At 36.2% G+C, this 27,083-nt stretch overlaps 1 protein-coding gene across 4 annotated transcripts in view; it reads left to right on the forward strand.

Moving 5' to 3' along the window:
• The first annotated feature begins 3,400 nt into the window (after positions 1-3,400).
• The window catches only part of SLC39A12 (solute carrier family 39 member 12), a 35,022-nt gene continuing 11,339 nt past the window's right edge, over positions 3,401-27,083 (forward strand). The window contains exons 1-8 of one of the 4 annotated variants that reach the window (XM_009465807.2): positions 3,401-3,503; positions 4,625-4,977; positions 8,945-9,226; positions 11,720-11,927; positions 14,355-14,554; positions 19,008-19,179; positions 21,884-22,056; positions 23,331-23,483. In XM_009465807.2, coding sequence (XP_009464082.1) covers positions 4,708-4,977; positions 8,945-9,226; positions 11,720-11,927; positions 14,355-14,554; positions 19,008-19,179; positions 21,884-22,056; positions 23,331-23,483 — 1,458 coding nt within the window. In that variant the 5' untranslated portion in view covers positions 3,401-3,503; positions 4,625-4,707. Of the gene's footprint in view, positions 3,504-4,624; positions 5,021-8,944; positions 9,227-11,719; positions 11,928-14,354; positions 14,555-19,007; positions 19,180-21,883; positions 22,057-23,330; positions 23,484-27,083 lie in introns of those variants that run through there. The other 3 variants (XM_087759857.1, XM_087760026.1, XM_087759942.1) reach the window with 3 other exon arrangements.

The raw sequence follows: 27,083 nt of genomic DNA on the forward strand, positions 1-27,083 counted from the left end.
TATAGCAATGTGCAGACATCACATGAATAACATGGAGGAAATCTGCAGTACCACAGGATTCTCTTCTATTTGCCGTAATTGCTGCGATTAGTAAAAGGGCAAAAACTGCATTTGCTTAGTCCATCAAAACAAGTTATACAGTATTTAAGAAATAAGAGTTATATAGCTGCATTTCTCAGTAAGCTGTAAAGTTCAGCAGGGTTCTTGCTAAAATGATGCCTACATCATCTCCCATTCTGCTGTACAAATAAAATTAAGCCATTTGTCAGGTTGGTAGAACCCTTTGGAATGTCCTTGTCATGTCAGAGTGAGTTCTGTAAAGAGTTTTCCTATTCCTACATAATTTATTCACCGATCCTTTGAAAACCAGTAAATTGCAGAGTGCAGTTATTTATGGCATTTGTGAATGGGCAACTTGCTTTTGTTCTCACAGCAGGTGCGTAGGTAGGAGAAACAACAAGATAAGCTGCAGTAAGTGTTACTGGTTCACGTAAAATTAAAACCAAATAAATAAATAAAAATCCTGTAACCAAAGAGGGCTTGCTGCATGTACTTATCACATTCTGTGTCTGATTATGCCATTTGGAAATTGCCTTCACTCCTATTCACTAAGAATGGAAGTTAGGATATTACTATATGAGCTTTCTAAGTCATAAAGATTGAATTTGTCTCTAGAGAAAATTTGATATGCACTTGTCTGAGATCATGAATCCAAATCATGAAATGAAAATAAGAGTTTTAAGAAGTTCCCATTTTTGTCACTCTTCTTTTTATCTTATTTGTTCTGTTACTTATTTTCCTGGGACATGTACCTATGCCTATCAGCAATCAGTTACTCTCTTGCAAGTATCCCTCCATGGTAACTGTTCAAACAGATTAAAAATTATTGATTATCTCTGCAAATTCTTGAGCTCAGATCCTTGCTTGATTGTGTCAAGGCCCTTAACTAAGTGTAGCATGGAATTAAAAAAAAAAAATCATTTGCTTATTTAATCAGGAAGTTTATCATGCCTCTGGTTTTGCTATATACAGTCTATTGTCATGTTAGAATGGTAAGCTAGTTCAATTTGAGTTACCCCAGTTCTACAGTTCCTCTGAGGGCTCTTTCTTCCATGTGTATTATCATTCTACAGTAAGCAGAAACACACTGGATTACAAGCATTGTGTGTGGCTTTTTTTTCCCCTTTATTAAAAATCACCAAAAGACATGCAATTGCATTTGAGCCAAAATGGCAGAGACTTATAACACATGAAAGAACAATAATAGTGATAGGTGCTTCGGGACGTTTTAAGACATTAAACTGTACCAGTGATTTCTTTCTGTCTATGTATCTCAGCAAACTTCTAATAGGCATATAACTACAGAGCTCTGTTGTCACTGTCCCATTTTATCAGTTGGCACAGCATCAGGATGGGTAGGTAGAAGGGGAATAATGCTACTACGGAAGGGTTTGAAAAAAGGACAGCAATTGATGCTAGCAATTACTTCAAAAGTAGAAATCCAAGTGCTGTGTAGACAGAAAAATTCTTTGTTGTCAGCAGCGTGACTCAAAGCACGGGTAGTGCGTCAGGGGTAAAAGCAGAGGCTGAGGCTTAAGTCCCCACCAGTGATTTTGCCACCACTGAGAAACTCATTTACAAGCCAGAGGAGGTTTGCAACACTGAGTCTTAAGAAGGGAAGTGATTTCTCCTTTGAAATCATCTGTAGTACCCTGTACCAATTATTATCTGTTGCTTTTTAATACACTGAACATTTCCTTTTGTTACCATCACTCTGTAATATAAACGTTAATGTAAGATATAGCCAGTATTATGTAAATCTTCTCTCAGCAGCTTTCAATAGTTCTAAATCATCAAATATGTTTTTAAATGTTAGCTTCTCTCAACAAAGTGAAACAATTCACCCTCTGTACACATTAATTGGATAGAATGAATTCTTAGTTTCAACTTGTAATTATATATAAACCACCAAATTATATACAGATAAACCTATTCTATGTTTGTTTGGAGATTGAGCAATCCCCAGAATTAACTGCTGGAAGCTATTCCCTCACTATCTGAGGAATTATTTTTATTAGTGGAACAAATCTGGACATAGTTAGCTTTGTTTCATAGAGCAAATGATATAAAAGCTAGAGGAGATGCATATTATCATGTGTTTCTGCTTTTCATTCATATAAAAATAAATTATTGAGATGAAAATTCCTGTAATTCTTGTTTGCATAAAGTTGCATATTTGGAAATGTTAGTTTGATAAATATATTTTGTAATTTATGAAGTAAAGTAAAAGGTATTTTGGTACAAATTGGAGGGTTGGTTTTTTTTTGTACTTGAGTATCTAATAATAGGACTGATTTTTAAAATGCTCAGCCTTGATCACACAAGTGTTTGTACATACTTCCAGGTACTTGTACTTTGTATTTTTGAGAACATTTGTTTACATTTTGCACTTCACTCAAGCTGGTGTAGTCAGTTTAAATTTCTTTTATAGTCAGTATCAGTTGCCAGTTCTCAGCCTTACTAAAACAAGGCTGTTCCCTTTGAGCTCACCACCTTGTAGGAAACATTACTGGCATTTTAGAACACAGGATTTTGTCAATCTAGGTTTAAAGAGAATTATGATGTTTCTATTACCACAGGCTTACTGCTTCACAGGATTTGTTGAGCCAACTGAGATGCTAATTCTTCAGTACCACACAGAAGATTTGGAAGGTGGGAGAATGATATGACTGGTGTACCTGTTGCTGTGGAAATCTGTCAGTCATGACAGTTTTCACTAACTTCTAGTGCAATAATATTGTAATGGCATGGTGATGTAAATGTCGACTTTGTAACAGCATCCCTCTGGAAAATCTGAGTGGAAGAATTTTTTTTTCACTGAAGTCTGAGCTATCTCAGCTTTTTTAATTGGTGCAAATGTGGCACAGAATAAGTGGGGATGAAAGAGCCTGTTCTCTATAGACAGTGTTTCCCAAAGAAAAATACCATTTTTCTATGGGGTACTTGAAAAGATTTCTAATTCTATTCTGTACTCATATTTGCAAAAAGAAGTAATGTTTCGATGAAAACAAGAAATTCAGGTTTGTTGTAAAATTGCTCACATAATGTAGTAATGTAGAGAACAGTTAGAGTGCTTGCCTGTATTATCCATTGTAATGCAATACATTCTTCAGTAGATTTTACACGTCTTGCACTGCTAAAATAAAGTAGACACTGTTTACATAAAATGATAACTACTAAAATATGTGAAATACAGTCAATAATGTAATGCTTAGAACTTGCCAAGAAGAACATGTACTAATTCCTATCCACCTCCATTGTTACCTTAAGAGCAGCTCTCTCCATAGCAACTGAAAACTTTGCAAGGCAGCAATAAACTAATCCTCTCCAGCTTCCAGAGCACCATCAAGGAATTTTAAAAACATTGGACTTCCAGCAGCTAAATACTTCTGAGGATTCAGAAGGCCACAAAGCTAGATACACAAGCATTTTCCCTTCAGAAGGTAAGAAAATAATGTTTAGAAATAAGTGCATCCTCATAACAGTGATACGTATTCCTAACTGCTAACAGTAAAATGTATCTAAACACCAAAAAATTTCCTAACATCTAAAAACATACTAACCTTTATCTGAGTGAATGCCAATTTGAATTCAGCAATTCTTTTTTCATTTTAAATACTTCGTTAGCATAGTTTCCCTTAAAATAAGACACACACGTACCATATTGCAGTTAAAAGAAGCTGAACTTACATGTGGCTGTTTAACACATGTGCATTATCATCTGAAAATGTATGTCACTGCCAGCATCTGCCCATCAATAAAATTAAACCTCTTTGTGGAAAACAGAAGTGAAACTCTTTTATATTTCTTTTGCTTTGATATTGAGATAGATTATTGTTAAAGCAGAGGCAATGGTATATTAGGAAGGATAGTGACAAGGCAGATTTACAGTACAAAATGTCTTTTGCATCTAGAGTAAACAAGTTAAACTTGTTCCTTCTGTTGTGTTTGTCTTGTTTATTCACTGAGTTCCATGAATGAAATTATGACCTCAGTTTTGTAACTCTTTCATCTGATCATAAAATATCACTAATTTTTAAGTGCATCCTGTTCATTCTTGTTTCGTGTTTTATAGCTGGAGTTTAGTAATGTTGGTAAAGTGTTTTGAAAATAAAACCTGGTCTATATCATTGTCATGTAACATAATTACTTCACGTTCATATCAGAATTAGACTAGTAATCTTTATTTACAGATATTTTTGCTACTAAAAACCTGTTTCATAATGGAATGAAAGTGAAAGCTATGGTATTTTCCTGTTCTTACTGAAGAGGATTATTAGTGAATGCAATAACATAACACTGAAATGAAAACCATACACTTTACTTTTATGAGGAAGGAAGGGCACTTTGAGTCAATCTCTTGTTGGTAATTCTACTAAGTTTTAAGGCCATGGTTGTCTTAGTTTCCTGCTGTTCTGGGCTGTAAAGCCCTTACAGGCTCCCTGTTGTTCAAAAACAGCTTGTCACTGCAAATCAGCTTAGCCAACCAATTAATAAATCCTTTCAGACATATTGCATTCACACTAATTAAAGGGTTGGGGTTTTTTTCCCCTTTACCATTCAGATTCCTCAGGTTTCAAGTTTAAGCTGTGAAGTGCAAACAACAATCCAACATTCAGTGCAGATCACGCACTGCAGGAAGAGGAGATGTGTTTTCTGACCAAGCATCCAGCTCTTGGGGTGGTATGTTCTGCTTTCATATTCAGCGTGCTCATTGCTGAAGGACAGCCTGGGGAAGAGCATGGGCAGGATGGCAGCTATGCTCCCAGCCGAGGCTATCTGATGGAAGTTTTACACGTTCTTTCAGCTGACAACAAAGAGCTCCACATGAACCACTCACGAGAACTGGTCAAAATGTTACTGGAGAGAGCTGAGTGCCCACAGCGGATTTATGGCATGCAAGAGGATTGTAATCTGGTTAGTGCTTCAATTAATGAGGGATATCTTTACAGGATCATCAGTGAGTTCTAAAATTATTTATTAGAGTGATACTCTCCTGAATACAAAACCTAAACATGTAAAGGGCTTGTTGTTGCAGAAAAAAAAATGTCCCTGCTTTAATTGTTTCATTCTGAATTATTAATATTTATTGTTTGAGCTCATGAAGAGATATTCCAAACATGACAGAGATTCCTTAAAAACTCCATGCTTCAGTCACATAACATTAATAATTTTCCTTTAAAAGTTGTCAAGTGTTTAGTTTCCAACGAAGATTTTTCTCCTTTACCCTGATCTAACTATAAAAGCATTGAATTTGGGACACAGAGGATTTGCACTATGGAAAGACAGAGGTAAAAATCGGGGACCAGTTCTGCCACTTTGTTTTGTTCTGGATTTTAGTTCATAAAAATAAAACCCAGACAGGATTGTCTCAGATTTATGTGCCACTTCCCTGAAACATTCAAGATTTAGGGGAGGGTTTTGGTAAGCAGTTCAGGTCAAGGAAAATCAAAGGCAGAACAATGAACCTACAAATCCAAATTGAAACTGGAAACAGTCCAGGGTACAGCTTCACAGAAGGTTTGGTTGTCTAGTTGAGCTGAGAATATTTTCAGAACTGATTCCTGATTTGACAAAGAACGGAATGAGTGTAATAAGATAATAGGTTCTGGTAGGACGGAGACAGTGGTAAGTGAACAACTTAGCTGAAAGGGATTACAAAGGGCTTGGTCAGTCTTGGCTTTGATTAACGTTACTCTAGTTCTGACATTGTTCAGTGACCTACATACAACAGAGTGTCACTTTATATCAGAATTATGAGGATGGTCATAAAGGTGAAAGCCTTCAGAATATGCTATTCTTGACAATCTGGCAAGCCAATGAAATGGAGATCTTTTTCTCCTGTGCAGTAGACAACTACTCACTTAATTGGACCTTTCTGCAAATGCTCCTATTTTTCATATAAGCCTCAATGTGAAATTTCATACATAATGTAGGTGCCTGTTATTCCCTAAATGGGTAATTTTTATGAAGAAGTTTGTGTAGTTTTTCTCTTTGCACATATGGGCAATGGATATATACCAGATACGGGCCCAGATCAAAAGCTGAGAATGTATTAAACAGTAATGGGTATAGAGTCCTCCTAAACTTCACAAAACAGGGGTCTAGACCTTCTTGTTCTCTTGCTTTGTTTTGCTTCTCTTGATTGCTGTATTTTTTCTTGTATTTGTGGTGCATTTGTGGAGAGCATACCCACTGTGTCCTTGGATGGAGGAAATCTAAGTGAAACTTAGCTGGGGCTTACTTTGGTCAGGACTTCCACTCTGTTTAGGCTTCATCTTGGAAACTTCCTGTGGGAAGAATTTGAGGACTTTCACCATTTCCAGTAATTCTCAGTGTTGGTTATGTCAGTAACACCGCACACATCCTGCACTGCCAGTGCCACATGAAGACAGTTGTCTATAGAAAATCCATAAGAGAGAGATGGCTTCTTCAGTCACATGCAGGCCACATGACATTGTACTGAAATTCTCCAAGATGATTTAACGAGATGTGGTAAACCAAGACAGCAAAAACTGTGTGAGAAGATCCTTCAAGATCGTCGAAATTTGAAACAGAATGCCCCACCTTAGCTTGGCATTTTCTTTCCCATATTTGTTGGGAATAACTAATTGATTTCAGACTCAACTTTCCCTTCTAAATACAGGATTCCAGTCATACCACATGACTTTGTTTTCAGATTTTTTTTTTTTTTTTTTCATTTTTAATGATGTCTCCAATGGGTATTTAAACACAGTGAAGTTTAGCACTTTTTTAGACGCTTTTTTGGTTTGTTGTTGTGTATTGGCCCCAAGACTCTTTGGGCAGAGGCTGGCAGCTATTGAATGGCATCTGAAACTTCTTTATCTCCTAAGCACACAAAAGTAATATATTTCTTGCAGTGGTAAGAAAATTTTTTCTAACTTCTGGTCTCTTAAACGATAGAAACTCAGGGTTCAGTGCCCAGGTTCAAAGTTGGCCTCTTTTTTATAGCAAATAAGCATTTCTAAACCAAGGCCATGCAGATGGTTATGCCTGTAAAATATTAGTAACAGCCAAATAACCAGTGATGAATCAACTTACATCCTCTTGATATCTCCCCAAAGGTCACTCTCTATGGGCTACCTATATACTATAGAGTAGCTGCATCTTTTACAATACACCTTCTTCCTTCCAATTAGCAATTTCGTTTTCTGTCACCTTCCTTCCAAGAGCAAACAACAGCCTCACTAATGACAGTTGATCCTCACTGGGTTTTGAAATGTTGTAGAAATCTTCAAAAATCTTCCACTACATGCACTATGTTTATTGTATTACTATTGAGTGTTTGAAAAGGCTGGTTGACTAACTTGAGGTCTTTTGGGACAGAAAACAGAATATATATATGCCTCCTAGCCCAAATACTAATGCTTTAGAGACATGCATTAGGAAAAGTTAGAATTATAGATAGACAATGTAGGCAGGGCAGAGTTGATAATACTGTAGTCTAGTTTATTTATGAGTATAAATACTTAATTTGGCAATTACCATCCATAGTTCTCTTTTTTTTTTTTTGCTTTTTTTACTTTTTTTGCATCAAGTATTTGTGAGATTTTTTGTTAGAATTATTTCTATTCTATAGAATTATTTCTATTAAAAAGTAGCCGCTCTCTCATTTCCTTCAAGCAACATTGCCTTCTGAAAACAACAATGTGTGTTTGATTCTATTCAGCTTCTGTGTAGGAAAATGAACTAACATACAAGGTGAGCCACACTGACCAATACATCATTCTTGTAGCCACAAACAATTTAGTCTGACAAACTAGGATTAATGAATTTATTAGAGTGCAGTTTTGATCCTCCCATGGTACCTTCATGATGTGTTGTAGTTTCTTCTCTGAAATGTACAGTCTGGCTGCTCTACCATAATAGTTGAGATTAGCTGACAGGCCTATAACATGCTTGGAAAGGTGACAGGTCCTCACATGCTTGGAAAGGATTCATACACAATGAATGACAATAGTTAGAGGATCTCTTCAAGAAAGATTCTTTATTCTGGAATTCAGTATCGTATTTCCCATAGTCTGACATACAGCTCTAGTAGTCTTCTGGTCTAATTTTAAAGACTAACCTTTGCTTGAGCTGGAAAAGGTTTCTGGAAAGTGTCTTTATATCAAGAAAAATTGGGAGTTTTACATATATATATATATATGTATGTGTGTGTGTGTATTAAAAAATCTGTGCTCAGACAGAAAGCCTGCACAGGGTGAGTTTATAATTTCAGTCCCTCTTGAAATGCATTTGGAGGACTAAATGGTGTTGAGACCTTGTGCTGGCTCTCTGCACTGGACTGAATTAACTGTTCCAGTTAACAGAATTCATTGAGAAAAAATAAAAATAGCTGTATGATTGCAGGGTCAATTAAGTCTCTTAACAGTGCACTGAATATGATATAACTTCTGTTTACATACCCTGAATTAACTACGGTGCAGATACAGTCTTTGTCTTATAATATAAACACATATAGAATGCACAGGTGAAAATACATATAGCCCTAGGCCTTAACTAATATATTTATAACCAGAAATATAATCTGTTGAAGCCAGTGGAAGACTTTTAATTCTCTACAATGATTGATCAGAGTTAGTCCTGTTTTGTAGTAAATCTTAAATCCCTTGGATACTTGACATTTCTTAAAAACAGAAGGGGCTCTGGAAAAAAAAACAGTGTGATCTTGCGGCCATAGAGCTGCAATGAATTACCTGCACCCTCCTCCTGCCATTCCATCAGCCTGCATCTGTGTAGGCCTTGGTTCAATCCCTTAAATATAAGAGTTGAATTCTCCTGTTCTCCTCTAATTATATTTGCAGATGACTGCCAGTGTGATACTTGAGTTGAATTTCCATTTATTTTTATTTTTTCACAGTGCCTTGAACCAGATGCTTTGTTACTAATAGTTGGTGGAGATTCAGAAGACCATCTCAGCGAAGAAGTATTTGAGAGAATATCTCTTATTCTTCTCTACTACATTCTTCATCAGAGAGATGTGTGCTCTTCAGAACTCAGCTTGAATAATAAGGATTATAAATTTTACCTACAGAGTATGCTTAGTTTAAGACATGATGAAGACTGTTATTATTTTTCACGGAATGAAACTGAAGATATTTTGGCTGCAGTAAGGCAACATTTTAAAACTTCTGAAACCCAGGTAAAGAAAACATAAGTAAAAATAACTTCATGTTTATTACTGATATAATGCCTTTAAGCTAGTTCACACATTGTGTCAGTATCACGGTCCTCCAGAAAACTGGTAAATAACAGTGTGAGAGCACAGGCTGAACATTGGTCTTTTGTTGTACATGCTGTTTAATACTAGCCTTCTCCTTGACTTGCTTTTGGCATGTGCTACCTGGCACTTCCACAGAGTCCGTGGCTGGGGAGATAGTGCATATTAGGGACCATTCCCAATAGGTAATTTAGATGCAGTTGCCCTGCTTAGGGCAGATGGAAAAGAGCATAGCTCTGTAGATGCAAGATCTTGCACTTGGCTTCAAGGACAGAAAATACTTTCTCATCTCTTTTATTTATTAGTATAGATATACTAGCAGTGATTGTATTTAAATGGTATAAAGCAGAATAGCTCCAAAACTGATGTTGCTGTATAGTAGAAATGATGAATCATTTTTCTGTGATGAGATCCTTACCAGGCCCTGCACTTCCATGTCTATCCAAAGCAGGGTGGAATAAGGGATCTGTCCAAAGATATGATGGTTTCCTTCAGTTGAGACACATAAATTTGTGACTAATTTTCTATGAGCACGAATATGCCTTGCAGAAAGAGTGATACAGGTAAGCTTAAATTTAAAGTTAAGAAAAAAAAAGCATATTGAGTATATTCAGCTAAAACCAACCTTTTTAAGTCAGGAAACATGCAGGGAGTTTTCTCACCACTGTTTATTATTCCTTATCTCTATAAAATAATAGAATAATATTCTAGAGTTCACAATCTAAAGAAAAACTGTTTTCCTTGTAATGGGCAATAAAATAAGTTTTTGCCTGATTAGAGAACTCCTAAAATACAGGTTGACATTCTGTGAGAAGCCCCTTAGATCTGTTCATAATATACAGTTAAATTTGGTTTATTGCAAAGTTTGAATTTGCCCTGTTCTTTTTCATTTAATTAGATTTTAATTTACACCATACGGTAGTAGAGGTTCCTATGCAAACAGAAGATGGCTAGGAGTCCTGGCTGCGCAGCAGAATGCTGAGGGCCTCCAGTTACTCTTTCTGCGTTCTTTGTGTAATTGTTTCCCATCATAAATTATTCATTGACCAGTACTTTTGGTTCTGAGTCTTGGTGAACGTGCCGATTTCCAAGAACTCCAATGGTATCTGGGCAACTGTAAAGAGGCATCGGTGGGTATTTGGCATGTCAAGATAGAATAACAATCCATAAAGTGCTTTACTGTGTGGTTTGTTTGTTTATGCTGGCAGTATAATCAGTTGTCAAGCCTGTTCAGTAGCTGAGACTTCACTGCTCACTGACATGAGGGAAAAGAGGGTTTTTTTATGAGAAGTACTCAAAACATTATAGACTATCTAATGTTTAGAATCACAACACTTGAGTTATGGAAATCAGCCAATGAGGCAGGGTAGCAATAGAAGAATAGCATTTTTAGTGGCTCTTTATATGTGTTGGTTTCACAGAAAATATCCTCCTCTTAGTCATAGCAGCTAATATATATTATTTTAAATGAGAGGTGAAATTTTGGGTTGTGGAAATGTAAATGTATAATGGATGACGGGAAAAGAAATGCCAGCTGCCTCTCGTCAGTGTTTAAGGCATATAGAGAGGGAGATGAATCTGTGTAAAATAAATTATTACTGTACTGGCTCATCTAGTTGGCTTCTCAATTTAGTCAATATGAGTTAGAGACAAATGTGCTTAAATAATTTTTGCCATTTTTTTTGTTTCTCTCAAACCCCAACTGTTTGCCGTGAAAAAAAAAAAAAACAACAAAACAAAGAAAGGCAGAAATGGAAGAAAACAGGGATAAGTTTCCAGGTAACTGAGAGAGCTGTACCCTGCTCCCTCCCTTCAGAACTGCACACATCCACACACACGGGTGTACATGACCGTCTACTGCTCCTGTTTGGTCACACAGCAGGGAAGTCACCCTTTATCTGCAGAATTATATCTTTCCATATTGTCCTCAGATAACTGCCCCATAACAAATTATTGATTCCATTTAAAAGATAGGGAACTGAAAACATTAAGAGAATTCTTTCTGAAGTTTGAGATAAAGAGTTAAAGTCTGCCTTATTTGAGTCAATTTCAGGTACCTTAACAAAAATTCCTCCCTTTTCTGCCACTTTCTGGAAGTAGATGTAGATGAAATTGAGGAGGACACAGGAATAATAAAAACAGCACGAAAATTACACTAAGCAAAAATAACCTGAATGAAGCAATATACTGCTTTGCCGTCAGACACTGAGTAAAATTTCAGGCTAGTTTATTCTATGCCTGTTCTCCTGAAAATGTCCTCTGTTTCACATTTGCTGTCCTGCTGTCAATTACAGCTTTTTTCTACCCTGGCTGTCTGTGAAAGTGTTCTCTCCATCCGGTTTCTCCTCCTGTCACTCTGATTATTTAAATGGAGGTGACCAGGGCTGTCTTCATGCTGTTTTCTCCTGATTTCAGTGTGTTGATGTGAGTACTCTGGAGAAAAATGCTGATATAATGGACCGAGATGGTGCTGATGAAAACACTCTTCCACGCCTGGCTGCTTTAATCATTACTCTGGCTCTCCAAGGAGTCTGTATGGGGAAAGCAAGTTTGCCCTCCCCGGAATTCTTTATAAAATATATTTTCAATTCTCTAAACAGTACCACTGAGCTCCAAGTGACAGGTAAGCTATTTATTTGTCTCTAGTTGCCTTTTGTGACACATATTTGATGTAAACTATCCTTAAATGCCTAAAGGACTTTTTGCTCTTCATTTTAGATTTAAATGCCATTTCATTTTAGAGCTGTTAAGTAGTCTCTTCTAAATTTAAAAACAAGGTTGGAAAATAAACTCCTTATTTTGATAATTCTCTGAGAGGTATAAAACAAATAGTTACTGTGATTATTAAATGTGTACCATCACATTAATTTATGACTTAATTGCTCAGCACAGTCTACCCAAGAGAGCTCTGAGAGTGGCAATCTAGCTGTGAGGGCAGAGTTCACTGAGGCCTCGCTTGCATTTGCTTCTTCATGCAGGTCTTGATACACTGCAAGACTCATTTAGGGGTAGATGGGATAATTCATGTACGGTAGCCAGATTAGACACCTTAGTCACTCACAACTCAGTGTAGGCGTACCCCCAGAAGAGATGAAATAGACACAGGCCACTCTGTTTTGACCAAATGCTCTCTGATATCTGCCTAATGTACCTGAAAACATCTTTATGGTTTGTGCTTCCCTACTCACCTTCTGATCTTAGTACCCAGTCAGTGAGTCTGGAAATTGCAAAGTTCATTTACTTCAGGTGCTCTGTTGCTAGACGTATCAGAAATGCTACTTAACCATAAATAAATAGAAGTATAGGAAGGCTCGAAGTGGTCCAAAAATGAAAAAAAATAGAAAACACAAGTGTTGTGCTCTCAGCAGCTGCTAGTAAGTTCTGTAAAAGATTCTGCGTGCTTAGTAGTTTAAGAAGCTAAACCATGAACTCAGGGGCCTGGTATGGATTTAGAAGGTTATTATAAGACATCTACATTTCCTTATTTGTGGTAACAGCTAGTAGCAACACTTTACAAGCTTTTCAAAGCACTTTTTAAAAGTTACATTAAGTATGGGTTAAAACAGCTTAAAAAGTTGAATTAAGCATAGGTAAAAACATTTTTACTTCTCTTAGGTTACACAGAGGTACACTGAATCACAGAATTAAATCATAAAAAAAAGAACAAAATCCAGACTTGGACTCCTAGATTGTACTTGCATAAACTGGTTTTGCAGCAAAACCTTTCCTTTAAAATTGCCAAGCCAGACTCACAAGAATGGATGGAGGCATCTGGGCACAGTGCTACTAAATAGCTATATATGGTGAAATCCAGGCCTCAGTGAAGACAATAGCAAGAGTTTATGGTTGGTGGAGTTAGGGTGTCATTCAGAGAAACAAAAAAATATTCTTAACTGTTTGTTACACTTTAAATATATTTTAAGCCTAAGCTAATTAAACTCTCCATTTAAATTTATTTAAATTCTTAATAGTAACTGCAGGAAAGAGCAAGGAACTGGCAGCATAGAAAAAAAGAAGAGTAGAGTGGACTACATTTAGGAAAAAAAATCTAGCTTCAGCCCCATTCAGATCTGTGTGCTCAAGACAAAGAAAGCAGATAAACGTCTTATCACAAGCCTTTTTTTAAGATTTACTATTAAGATTATACCATTTGCTCTTTCTGAATAACAACATTAAAAAATAAAGGATTATCGCATGGAAGCATTCTTAATCTCATTGATCTAAACTCCTTTGAAATTAATTTGTGGACCGCCTTTGTTTCCAATGGACAAACTCAGGTTTACAGAAACTATCGCTATGGCTTCATCTTGAAAATACGGGGGTGAAGGAAGGCAATAAGTAAGACAGGATAGAGCATGCTCCCTCATATAACCAAGCATTTCATCAGCAGGTGTAGCCACTGCACTCAAGCTATGTCATGGAATACATCTCTGCATTGTCTCAGGTTTGGATTAGGGATCCTGGCACCCTCCTTCCTACTTCAGTGCTGTAAACAGGCATGCTTCCAGATTAGCCAAAGGAGAGAGAAAATCCACTGCCCTGTGTTTCACTTCTGAAGTGCAAAGGGCAGCATAGCATCCTGAAGATTGCTTTCAGGACAGCCTATAAAGGATCTGTTGTCATGGTCTTTCTGGACTATCCAAATACCTGGCCATGGCGTCTTAGCATGGTGTTCCATTTACACGGGAAAACTGGAGGAACAGTGAAGCTATTTAGCAGTAATTTGTAGATAACTTTGGCAGAGATCGATGATTAAATGGAAGATTAATTGCCCTTCTAGTCACATCTGTTTTCCTCTGAGGTAGTCACAGGCAAAACATCTGAGTGTAGTACGGTAAAGAAGGAAAGGCTGAGTATATAGGTGCCTTGAACTTCTAGAGGTGTTAAGTGGAAATTACCTACAGTACCAAACTAAGGAGAAAAAAATTTATTAAAATGAGGAGTTGAATTAATGTTAAAACTAACAAAATTTTATCAGTTACTTTTGGTTTTATATTTTTAAATGTGTATTTTCCCATGGTAACATATCTGTTTTCTAATGAATTACTAGAACTAGAACAACTACTAAATGTGCTTACAGCCAAAAAGACCTGCACTGTAAATGGACAATTCCACAGTCACAAAAGACGTTATAGTATGGCAATCAGAGATATTGGAACCAGAAATATTCGAATCAAAGGAAACCATACAAAAGGAGACTATCTGAAAGGTTATTTTGAAGATCGTGAAAGGAACACAGATTGGGACCAGGTTAATTTATTTTTATGTTATAGTATTGGTCACAGAATTTCAGTGCTAAAAGTACAAATCTGTTTTCAAACACTACATTATTTCTGAGGTAAAATTTATTAGTTTCAAAAAGTTGTGTAGATACTGATAAAAATATATTTTTATATAATTATATTTGTTTAAATATTAATTAGGGGAACAACTTTATGGATGTTGAATGTGTGATTAAAGTAGCTGGGAGGGGCTAACAGAACGGTTAGTGTTACGTGGAATCAGGTGTTTCTTCAAGACACAGAGGACTGTAGTACCATGGCTTCAATATTTTCACAGATTTATTGGAGATTTCTTGTGCTTTTGTGTCACAGAGCTTCTAGAGCCCCTTAAGTGGCCTTGTAGAAAGAAGGGTTGTACTAAGGAATAAAAGTAAATTAAGGTCTCTGTGTAAGTTGTTTTTAAAAGGCTTCTGTAAACTGAAGATTGGGCATTTCCAAACACTTTTAATAGCCATCTGAAGTTCAGAAGCCTCCTTTAGAAAGTATAGAGTCTGTAAGACAGAACTTTAGCTACTACCCAGTATCCTCTTTGCGGGCTTTGAAGGACAGTGGCTCATTGCAGGTGATTTTATCTTTATCCTAAATATTTGAAAATAAATAAATTTTGTTTATAACAATGATTAAGATGGTAATTGACTTCCATCTTTTAGACTGGAAGACAGTCCTTGACAAAAAATGAGACTTCAAAGTATATACTTTGTATATATTTTGACATATACATTTGAAATACATACTTCAAAGAATGTTTCTGTTGTTTTCAGTTCTTTACAATTTAAGTTAACTCAAAGACAATGTTTCTTCTCCATTTAGGAGAATAAGCGATGTGCAATTGACTTTTGCTGTGTGGTCATTTTATGATGTGGAACTGAGACAAATGGCATCTGGTTAAATGCCATTCTGATAGATATATATCTGTGTAATTTTATTACTTTTGGAATACAGACTCTATTAATATGTTTATTTCTTTCCAGCTGACCACAAAAGAGAATCATGCTTATCAGCATGATGAGGCATTTAATAGAGTCTCAAAATAATTTTAAATGAAGGTCATTTTAAATGTGTTTCATATTAATTTTAAATTATGAAGGACAGAAATCAGTAGTGATACTATCTGTACAAGAAGTAAAATTGTTCTCCAGCGAAAGAAGAATTTATAAAACACAGTTTTTGATTTCTTGAACTTCTGAGACTGGCTGTAACTCAAAAGATAAGTGTGCAGGGGAGTTATCTGAGGCTTGGGAGTCAAACTGGGTGCCAAATATTGTGTATAGATGAAAAAAATCACAAAGAAACATCTGGAGAGGAGAGAATTTCTCTTCCATATTAATTCCTAGTTTCTTGTTTTTATTCCATTCCTCTTCTTTCTAGCTATGTCTGTTTTCTTTGACATATCATTCCATTAGAAGGCTTTGTGTTTCAGTGTTGTGTTGCTAATTTTGTCTCCTGCTTTCTGCACGTATCTATGATAGCCATTGTGTTCCATTAGTAACAGATGCTGCTACATATGAGGCATTGACTCGTTTATGGCTTGTGTTTGCTGACTACATTAAGATCTATAATTTGATTTTTAGATAGGAATTGTGTTTTGAAACATTATCACAGAAAAAGGTCACTGCCTTCTTTTTAAGTCATCATTGTCTCTACTGATTTAAAAAATGCATATAAAACAAGTAAGTAGCAGATGATCTAATGCGAGCAATCATATTAAGTTCCATTAAACTATGTCACAATATCTATGTATTAATTTATTATTCCTCATTAAAGAAACATGGATTTTGGAAACCAAAATCATCCATCCATCCATCCATCCATCCATCCATCTAGTTTTTCATATGAGAATAAGCAAATTCGATTTACTTCTTTCTTCATTATCATCCTCCAGGAGTATGCACATAGTTGTTTTACTAATGGAGGCTTAGTACTGGGCCTCCCTATGTTATAAAGCTTAAAAGGCTAGGACTTGCAACTGGAAAAGATGCAGGTCCTCATGCCTCAACTCTTACAAGAACATTTTACTAAATAAGCATTAAGAATTATTTTTTTTTATGTGTAGGTGGACAGTTTATTTTCCAGATGAGATCTTGCTTTTTCATTTAAAATTCCTTATAATAAAATCATATTAAAATTTATGTTCATAGTAATCCTGGACCTTATCTTGTCTATCCTGCTTCTCAGAACAGGGCCACCATCAAAGTCAGATCAAGTTTCACAGGGCTGTGTCCAGTTGAATTCTGAATGTCTCCAAAGATGGAGATTCCACAGGCTTTCTGGGAAACATGTACCAGTGCTTTATTGCCCTCATTTTGATGTTTTTATTTTTATTAGAGCAAATTGGAATTTTCCCTGCTGCAACTAATACCTGTTGCCTTTCATCCTTTTGCTGTACACTCTGAGAAGATTCTGGCTCTATTTTCCCTATAACCTGCATTAGATAGTTGAAGACTTAATATACACCCCAACCTTCTCTTCTCCAAACTGAACAAACCGAGATCACTCAGCCTCTCCCTGCACATTATGTGCTGAGGTTCCCTAGCCATCTTGGTGTCCCTCCATTGGACTTTCCCCAATTTTCCACTGTCTTTCTTGTACTGCCGGTTATTAAACCAGACATAGTCCAGTTGTGGACTCATATGTCCTGAGCGGAGGGCAATAATCTTTTCCCACTATCTGTTGGCTACACTCTTGCTAATGCAGCCCAGTATGCAGTTAGCCTTCATTGCCACAAGGGCACACTGGTGACTCGTGTTCAAGTTATCTGTCAGGACCCCAAAAGCTTTTTCTGTAAAGCTACCTTCGAGTCAGTTTTTCCCAGCCTTTATTGATGCATGGGGTTGTTCTGTTTGAGGCACAATAAACTTGTCTTTGTTGATCTTCATGAAGGTGTTGCCAGCCCATTTCTTTGGCTTGTCAAGATCTCTCTAAATAGCAGCTATGCCCGTCAGTATATTGACTACTTGTCCTAGCTGGATTTCATCTGTGAATGTGATATGGTGCACTCTGTTCCATCACTCAGCCGACTGGTGAAGGCATTAAATAATATCAGTCCCTGTACCGACCAGTGAGGAATGCTGCTCATAACCAGTCACAAGCTAGACTTCCAACTCGATACCACTTACTGGTGTTCCCTACTTCTAGAGTCAAAACTGCTGCCTAGAACAGACAAACTGAAGGTCTTTCCAATATGGTAGCTCCTGAATTGTTTCCATGCTCTCCTTCTGCTTGGAGGCAGAACAGACTAGATCCAGGTAGCAAGATCACCTGTTATCCTGAAGACTTGAATGTGGTATTCAGGATAAATATATCAGTGATCAATTCATTCAGTTTTTCAGTGAGCTACAAAGCATATTTTACTTCACTAATGGATGAACAAAGACAGGAAGGTGTTGGGTTTTAACTGGGTTATTTAAAAGTGATGATAATTACAAGTTTTTTATTTAAATAGTAATTTTCTTTCAAAAGAAACCTAAACTTCAGTGATTAGAAAAAGAATATGTAAGAATCCCTTGATTCTCAGATGAAGACTAATTTAAATGAAAGAAAAAAATATTTATTTTTTTAATTGAATTACAACAATGGATTATTCCTTTAAGTAAGATAGCATATTTGATCTGGACTTCTTCTTTTTAAAAGTTCTTACCAAAATTGCCACGAGAACTGTTCTAATGCTAACTGCTCATATTTTTACTAGAAGTTTCATCCTGGAGATGATAAAACAATTCTTCATGAAAATTTTTCAAAATATAAATGTTTCCAAGAAAAGTTCCTTTTTTTTTGACAAAGAGATATTTCTAACAAGAACAAAAAGTGGTTGAAATTCTTAATAATACAATAATAATAATACAATAATTAAGTAATCCTAGGCCAAATTTGACTATGTAACATCTAGTTTACTGACCTTAAAGTGACATGCCATTGTTAAAAGAATTAAAAAACCCACCTTGATTCCATATCTTACTAAAGATGCAGCACAAGGACAAATTTCAGCACTGCCTTGATACAGGCAGTATCTTACATTAATAGCAATAGTATTGCTATTAATGCAGTCTTACATAATAGCTAAGAACATGATTTGTTTTAGCATTAAAATATTTTTGTTAGTATATATGACAATAAGATATTTAGAGATATTATTGTGTCAGGTCCTTGTGATATTAACAGGCTTCGATAGAAACTGTGCTACTTCATCCCAAAGATTCTGGTCTTTCTGAAATATATAGTAGTATCAAGTTTTAATTGGAAAAAAAAAAAGAATCAGAAGTAATTGAAGTAATTAAAGTAGTTTAACCAGACAAGAGTATACGGAAAACAAGTTTTTTCTAGGCTTTATAACCTTGTGTTCTTCTAAGATTCCATATATAACCTCAGCATTAAATGCAGGTGTATGCAACATATTTAGTAACTGTATATACTTTTCTGCATAGGTTTGTTTCTCTGCCAACGAACTTGTGAAGATATTTTTAAAAAATAGTTCTTCCTCCATTTCTAAGGACCACTTCAAGCAAATCAGTCCAGCTATCATTCAGCAACTATTAAGTTGTTCATGTCAGCTTCCTGACTCCAAGCAGACAAAGCTTCCACCAACAACTTTGGAAAGTGAGTTATGTTGTTATCAGCAAAGTACTGTGAAAATTCAGATAAAAGGGTGCAGGAGCTTAACTTCTGGAGACATTTCATTAATTAATAAAATTAAACCAAAACATGATGAGATTTATGCACTCTGTAATCTATGCACTCTATAATTTTATAGCATACATGTCAGATAACAGTACTATATTGAGAAGTGCGGGGATTCAATGGTCTCAATTTTATATTAGACAGAATTCTATTTCAATGTGTAAGGTTTTAAGCTTTATTTTCTTCATTTCTTAGAGGACTGCTTGATGTAGGCATCAGTGAGCCATGACAGGTCCTTATCAGTGGGGTGCTGGGCAGTAATGACCTATTTTGTGAAATTTCCACCAGGTTTATACTGGAATCATTACATTGCTCTTACATATGGCCTCAAGATTATGTTAGGTGGCATTTTATACCATGATGTGGCAAATGCTTGATATAAGTTCTATGTGAATGTTGCTGGTTTTTCATGTTGTGATATTTTACAGCAGAGAAGCTTTGGGGATACTACTGTGAGAAGAAAAACAACCAGAAAACATCACATGGGCAGCAGGACTTGTGTGATAAAGCTGGAACAAGAACTGAGTTAGAGTATAATCAGATTGTTTCCAGTTGCAGTCGTAGCCCTCACATGCCACTGCTTCCAGGGATTTCTGCCCCATCTGTTCTGCTGATTCAACTTCTCCTGTAACCAATCCCTAGTCCACCCTACCAAAACCAAATCTGAATCTGATCTGACTTAAGGGCTTCTTAACATGTTTCCTGGTTTTGTTTTTACTTTAGACCAGCAATATCTGGGAGGTGGTTACAAACCTAGGTGTGCTGGTGTATTACAGGAGGCATTAATTTCTGGTGGGGGATTTGGGAGCTGGGAATGAGCAAAAAGGAATGGGCATCTAACCATAATCACCTGCATCTAGAGCAGCACTTTCAGGCTACAAATCAATGCCTTCAATACCTTTATCCTAATATCTACATGGCGAGCTCTAGGTGACTAGATCTTTTAGGAGCTAGTAAGCTTTCCTCACATCCTGCTGGCCAACGATCCTTATGGAACAGCACTTTCCAGCTCTAAATTCTATCTGTACTTTAAGCTACACACTTTAAGCAGCTCATAGCAATCAGCTGAGCTATCATTCCATGGTGTACAGATTAATTGAACTATAAGTGCAAATTAAAAAAACATGTTAGATAAGGGCATGGAAGGAAACTCGTGGATATCCCAAGAATGGCTATAGGAGAAAGAAACATACAGAATAGGAAGAGTCATTATAGCTCCCCAGAAGGCAGCAGTCCTTTCTTATGTTATCTCTCTTCTCATTACCTGAACACCTTGCAATCTTTACTGCTTTTATCCTTTCTATGCTACACGGATATGCCCATTTTTAAGATGGGGAATCAAGGGACAAAGAAAGAAAGGAACTTACCCAGGTCATACACAAGGTTCATGGCAAATTCACAGTTGAGTGAGTTTCTCCCGAGTCTAAGGTCATCAGCCCAATCAATGACATTTTAGTGATCTCATAAAGGTGAGACATCTGTGTAGATGAGAAAAGCTGAACCATTCAAACACAGAAGGGAATTAGTAAGAGCCCTTTCTGCAGCCCTTTCCCTGTGCTTTTTGGCAAAGGAAGGTTTCCATGACCACAGGGACACTTCTGCTGGCTGGAGACAAAGGACTTCGTGTTTGACCTATGTGTGACCTAGTGACCTGAGCATAGGCTCATTAATTTTATTCTCAGTTCTATTTTACTGAAAGGCTGTGCTGTTTTGGCTAAGTCATCAAGGCCTGACCTTCCATAAATATCTACTATACCCTTGTATTTGGATGTGCAGTCTGTGAAATTTACTGTCTGGTTTTATGAGGTGCTGAGCACTTGCAGTGCTATTAAAGTGCGAAACATTAAGTGACACTTTTGAATATTTTGGCATTAGTTCCTTTATGTCTGTTTCTCATCAGTGTTTTACCTCCATCATAAGACTTTCATACAGATTAATCAGGATTCATGTTGTGCAAAAGGTTGCAAATGTGAGCAGTGTGTAATTGAAGAATTATAAGAGTAACCTTCCAAAAATCCCAGTAACCTGGGAAAAATAGGTTGGTGGTCCTGATGTAGTAACTAAATGAGTGTCTGTCCACAGCACATTTGTAAACATAATTTGGACCAAAAAGTTTATGCTTAGAACCTAAATTAGATGCCTACATTCATCTGAGGTTTTAGGCCTTGGTTTGTGTACTGAATGTGATTTGGTTAGTAATGTGGTATTGACTGTAAAGATACACAGGTGTGGCATGTGAGGATGTAGAATAACAGGCATAAATCTGTTAAGAGAGGAAACAAATGCAGACTAGCATTCGCTGTGCTGCTCTGAGCGTCTCTACTCTGCACAGTCACTGTCTATTTAGCTCTTTAAGGTCTGAAATTTGGAAGCATTAAACTGTATTACCTGTAAAGCCTGAAAAAATGAATGTTTTTTAGGCTTCCAATTCTGTCATCTGTGTCGCACACGGGTAGAAAAATCTATGTGGCACAATGAATCACTTCTCTGTGTGCTTGTACACAGAAGTGGGAAAACATAGCCTCAAAACCAAATACAAATACAAAACAAATACTCAAACACAAATACAAATACTGAATGATTAAAGGTGCCCCTGTTTTGTTTCATTTGTTTTTCCCTACAGAATATGGTTACAGCACTGTTGCTGTTCTACTTATTACTATTGGATCTATGTTTGGTACAACCCTCATTTTTTTTAACTCCTGCCAAGAAATCTATACACTCATTTTACAGCTGTTTGTCGGTTTGGCTGTTGGGACCCTTTCTGGAGATGCATTGCTACACCTTATTCCTCAGGTAGGTAATACACACTTTTATGTTTTTAAAATGTTGACACATACGTGCGCGTGCACCCACACACACACAGAAGAGTTTCATTTAAACCTTGCTAACGCTCGTCTATTTAAAAATAAAGTTTTCCATGAAATCTGTGAACCAGCTACCCAGCATTCCAATTACATCTGCACTTCGTAGTTCAGAGATAGATTCCAAGTAGTAAGGAGGAGAAATCAATGAATGATGAATTCAGAGAAAATAAGGTTCCTATTTTCACAAAAACTTTTCGGAAAACCCACAAGTCCTGTGCAAGCCAGGTTTCTAGGTGTGTATTAAACTCTTTCATGAGGCAGATTCTGTAATGCATTTTAGGAGAAATTGTTCAAAGGTTGTACAAGGCATCCACAGTCCCCTCCACACATTGTTCCAGAGAACCAGGGGCTATCAGCCTAATTAATCCTGCTGCCTAGAACTGTAATAAAATGGGTGCTATGATTTTTTCCTGAAGTAATAAAATAAGAATAGGATAGTGTGTAAAGCAGAACCAAATTTTCCATTGTGTATTCATTTATTTTTGACTGAGTCTCCTCTGATACGACACAACTGTTATGAGTAGACTTCAACTGGTCATTGAAAGGGAGCTTCACACCTTCACTTGAGATTCTGGTCAAAATGTTCTTCGTACTCAATACATCATCTTTGGAAGCAGAACTGGGAGAGTGGTTTAAGAAAGGCAATTCTCAGTGAATGTCAGGCAAATGCATTTCTTTAAGAAACACCTTTTGAGTGTGAAAGTATTCTCCTTCACCAGTTTTAAGTGATGTATCCAGTAGCCTTTACAGTGCCCACTTTCAGAGCAAAGGAAGGCTACCATGCTGTGTCACTGGGGAAAAAAATGGAAGCACACCTACCAGCAGAAAGCTTTATGGATTATTTTCAATATGAAGTTTACATCTGAAGATGATGCAAGTAACTTTTTAGACTTTAAAGATCAATATACTCCAAACAAAATATACCAATTTTATATATATATATATAAAGGGTAATTTCATAAAACTGTCATGAAAAATAATGTTACTTTCACCATTGAGAGATGATGAAGTGTAGCAGAGACTCTTAATAATTAATTTCATCCATCTACTATTCAGCTGATTAGCTCAAAACACAATTTGAATTTGAAAGAGATAGCAAAAGAAAATTTTGAGAATAAATTGAATTAACACATTACGGATTACTCTAGCAAAAATTAAAACATTGCTATTTTGATTTTTTTTACTTTATCTCTTTTTTTTTAGACTCTTGGTTTACATAAACATGACGCACAAGAGGTAGAACATTTCTATGAGGGGAAAGAATATATTTGGAAACTTTTGGGAATAATTGGAGGAATTCACGGATTTTTTCTGATAGAAAAGTGTTTCTTTCTTTTGGTAACATCACGTGACCAGGTAAAGCTTTGTACAATTTCTCCTTTAAATAATCTCTTTTATTTTGAGATTTTACAGTGCACAAAATGTTAAAATGGTTGTGGAAAATAATTCTCATTTGTATGAGTTAAATGGAGCATTAAAAATTGCTTTCCAACGTGCTCCTACCAGATTGATCTTCAATTTCTATTTTGCTTTGCTCTTTGGATTTTGTATGCTTCATGAATGTGTTCCACATATTTATAACTCAAGAAGGAAACAGTTAATTGAATGTGTTCCGTAAGCATACTTTCATGACTAGCACTGGAGCAGTGAAGAGTATGTATCCATATGAAATAGCAATGACAGTTGTTTACTCTAGGCTCTGTTTGAAAGGGAGGAAGACATAGATGTAAGCACAAGATATTTTCAAGAATGATATCTTAAAATTTCCAAATTGTTTTTGACCCCTATCCCAATAGATTTGAAAATCTAATATGTATGTTGTGGTCAGTAGAACCTGATCTTATGTTAATAATATCTCCTTGCTCACTGCCATGCTTATAGAAATTCTATTACTTTATTTCAGTGTGGCTGGTGCCTGAAAATATGATTATGCACAAGGATATAATGTGACACAAAGTGTGATGGCTCATTAAGTTTCTCAGCATGGGAGGCTATCTTAATGTCACTTAAAAAGGCCAAGCCTTTGCTTGTTCTGTTTTACAGAGAGTGTTTAATGACTGGCCTGATTTAGATACATTGCAATGAGTCCCTATTCCCACTATCTTTGAGTTAGCTATAAGAATATTATGTGAGATTAATAGAATGAGAATATTTTGATTATGGTGATATTTTGTTTGTTTGATAAAAAGTAGTCCTTTCTATTACTTATCTGGAGAGAAGGGCTTTATCATCATCCCACAAATTTTTAAACTTGTTCTACTGAGAACTAGATGAATTCTCAAAGTTAATTTTTATACCTGTCTCAGCTTCAAATTTTAATCTTCAGCTTTAAAACAAAATAAATTTTATCAAACCATTATGGTTGTCACTGGTTAATCTGATTCACTTTTCAGAGTTTTTTAACCAAATAAGCATTAGGAAATTTTGATCCCAGCCAACAACCTTTTTCAATAGGTTTTGTTTTGAAAAAAATAATTCTTATAAATGTTAAACTATCACAAAAGGCTGAGAAAGACTGCACCTGTGTTCACTGGGTTTCAGAACTAATTGCAAAGCATCTTCATTCAGCAGGGCCTTTCTTTAGTTAATGGGCACTGGGGACATTCCCATGATCTTCCAGTGGAATCTGAATTAAATGAACATTCAGGCAGAGGCAAATCTACTTCAACAATACAGTTGGTAGGTTACCAATAAGACATACTTCCCCCCTAATTTTTTATCCTTCTTTCTCTATTCCTCAGAAAAATAAACCAAATGAATGTAATAAATCAGTATTATTTTTCAGTCTTTATTGATTTGTCCTTTACTACATGACATGATTGTTAGGAATCTCTAGATTTTTAAGTTTATAATGAGCTTCTCAGAGATTTCAAACACAAATTTTTACAATAACTTTTCTTAAGTGTGTATCAGATTGATATAACAATACACTTCCTGTACTACCTTTTGTTGATAAAATTCTTGAAGATTTTCCTCCTCCATTCTTTTTAAAAATTTATCATCTGTAAGGGCAGACTCTCCCATGGGGAAAACTTCATGATTTTCTGCAGTGAGAGTTAAGTGCATAATTAGTGAACAGATGAAATCTTGGACTGTTCTTCGGCTTTTTTCCACAGATTTGAAGAGTAACATAAACAACCTGGATATCTGGGAATGGTGCTTACCCATAAGAAGTTACATAATTTTCTATTGGTCTGTGGAGAGTATCCAGACAGATATATCTTTGCAAACTAAACTGACTCATACCTTTTAAGTTGTTTTCTCTTTTTCCAACAAATCTCTTCAGTTTTGTATGTAGTATCTAGATACATAGGTTCCTGCTTATTTAAATCAGAATCTCCAGAGATCTTCTATAATGTGAACTCCATTTTACTAAAGCAGTTGTGATGGGGAAGAGCCTCATGAGCCACTGCTAATCCCTCAACCACAGCTGGGAAACTCAATTGAATGCAGAGCAAACAGACGAGTGAAGAACGTTTACTGATTTGTGAGCCATGTCGTAGCTTCCTGTTTATGATAATGAACGACGTTGTCATTCCTCTCAGCTGCAAGATCCCCCTAAAGTTTTGTATAGATCCCATGAACTAGCCTGGCTTAGCTAGTTTGTACAAGAGCAGCCAATTTTTCAGAATCATGTGAGTAATAGTAAGACAAACACTGGTTGACTAAGAAAAGCTTATAAATCCTTCAGGTCAGTGATTAGTCTTGCAGTTTTGACTCAGAGTTCAAAGAAGTGGCATGTGAATAAATATTATAAGAGAATTGGAACAATTACTGGAATTCATATGACTGGCTGCAATCATGGGAATTAAAGACTTTTATTTTTCCTTTAAAATGTAGAATTTAAAAACCAAATCCTTTCCCTTCCCTCCTCATGCTTATACAGCACATATCCCACATCACAACCAAGCTAATACCAGCCAAGAAACATATCCTGTTTTGCAGCCAGTACACATCTCTGCTATAGTTTTTGGAGTGGTGGCTGCTGTCCCTAACAAAGCACTCTTTCGTTGACTCTTCACTGGCTGCCATAATAGCTTTAATATGCTTTTTTGGCCAAAAAAAGAAAAGACAGTGATTATAAATTCAGTTTTTCTAGTTTAAAGCAACCAATTTTTTTTGGCTTATCTCACCTTTGCAGAAATTTCTAATAATTTCTCTAATCAGAAAGAAAAGCCCCAGGGAGGTAGGGGGAGAGAGATATTCCTCATGTTCTCTCTTCTCTCCCCACAACTGAAGTTTCTGTTAATTAAACATTAGGGCTGATGCATCAAATTAGCTCTCTAGGATGAGGACAAAGATACTGTCTCTTTCTTCACTTGAAATAAGGGTAAATTTCACTCATTGCAGTGGAGTGTACTCATGTGCTGCTATGCCCATCCAGTGATGCTTGATGCTGAGGCAAAGCCCTGACTGAAGGCCAAGAGACAAGACACTGGAGGCTGTACCACCCTGAAGAAAAAAACCCTGTCTTTTGAAAGGCTGTAAAACCTACCTATGATCATCTTTTTTAGTCTGGTGTTTTCACAGAGTAACTGTGAAGAACAGGAACTCCAAAGAGACTCTGGTGTCTACCCAATTTTCCTTGGAAATCCTATAGACACCCTATCCAGCAGAAAACTACGATCATCCCATCATGACAAGATCAAAAGATACGATTTGGATTATAATGTCCTTTTTAGTTCTGCATTTGGCTCATATTTTTGTGTATTCAAGCAGAAACATGATTTTCTTGGGTTACAACAGTACTTATGAATGTCTTTCTTCCTACCTGAATTAGACTATAACCTTTTCTGGGCAGGGGAGATTTCTTTTTAATGTGTTTCTGCAGTACCAATCACACTGCCAGTGCTCAAAAATGATTCTAATGATATCTATGCAAATAACAGTGACTATCTTTAATTCAAAAAGCTTGAACTCTTTTGATATTTTCCTGTATTTATAGCGGCAGCTGGA

This window comes from Nipponia nippon, unplaced genomic scaffold (assembly GCF_047370975.1).
Source record: "Nipponia nippon isolate SJK-2023a ecotype South Korea unplaced genomic scaffold, ASM4737097v1 scaffold_1, whole genome shotgun sequence".
NCBI lineage: Eukaryota > Metazoa > Chordata > Aves > Pelecaniformes > Threskiornithidae > Nipponia > Nipponia nippon.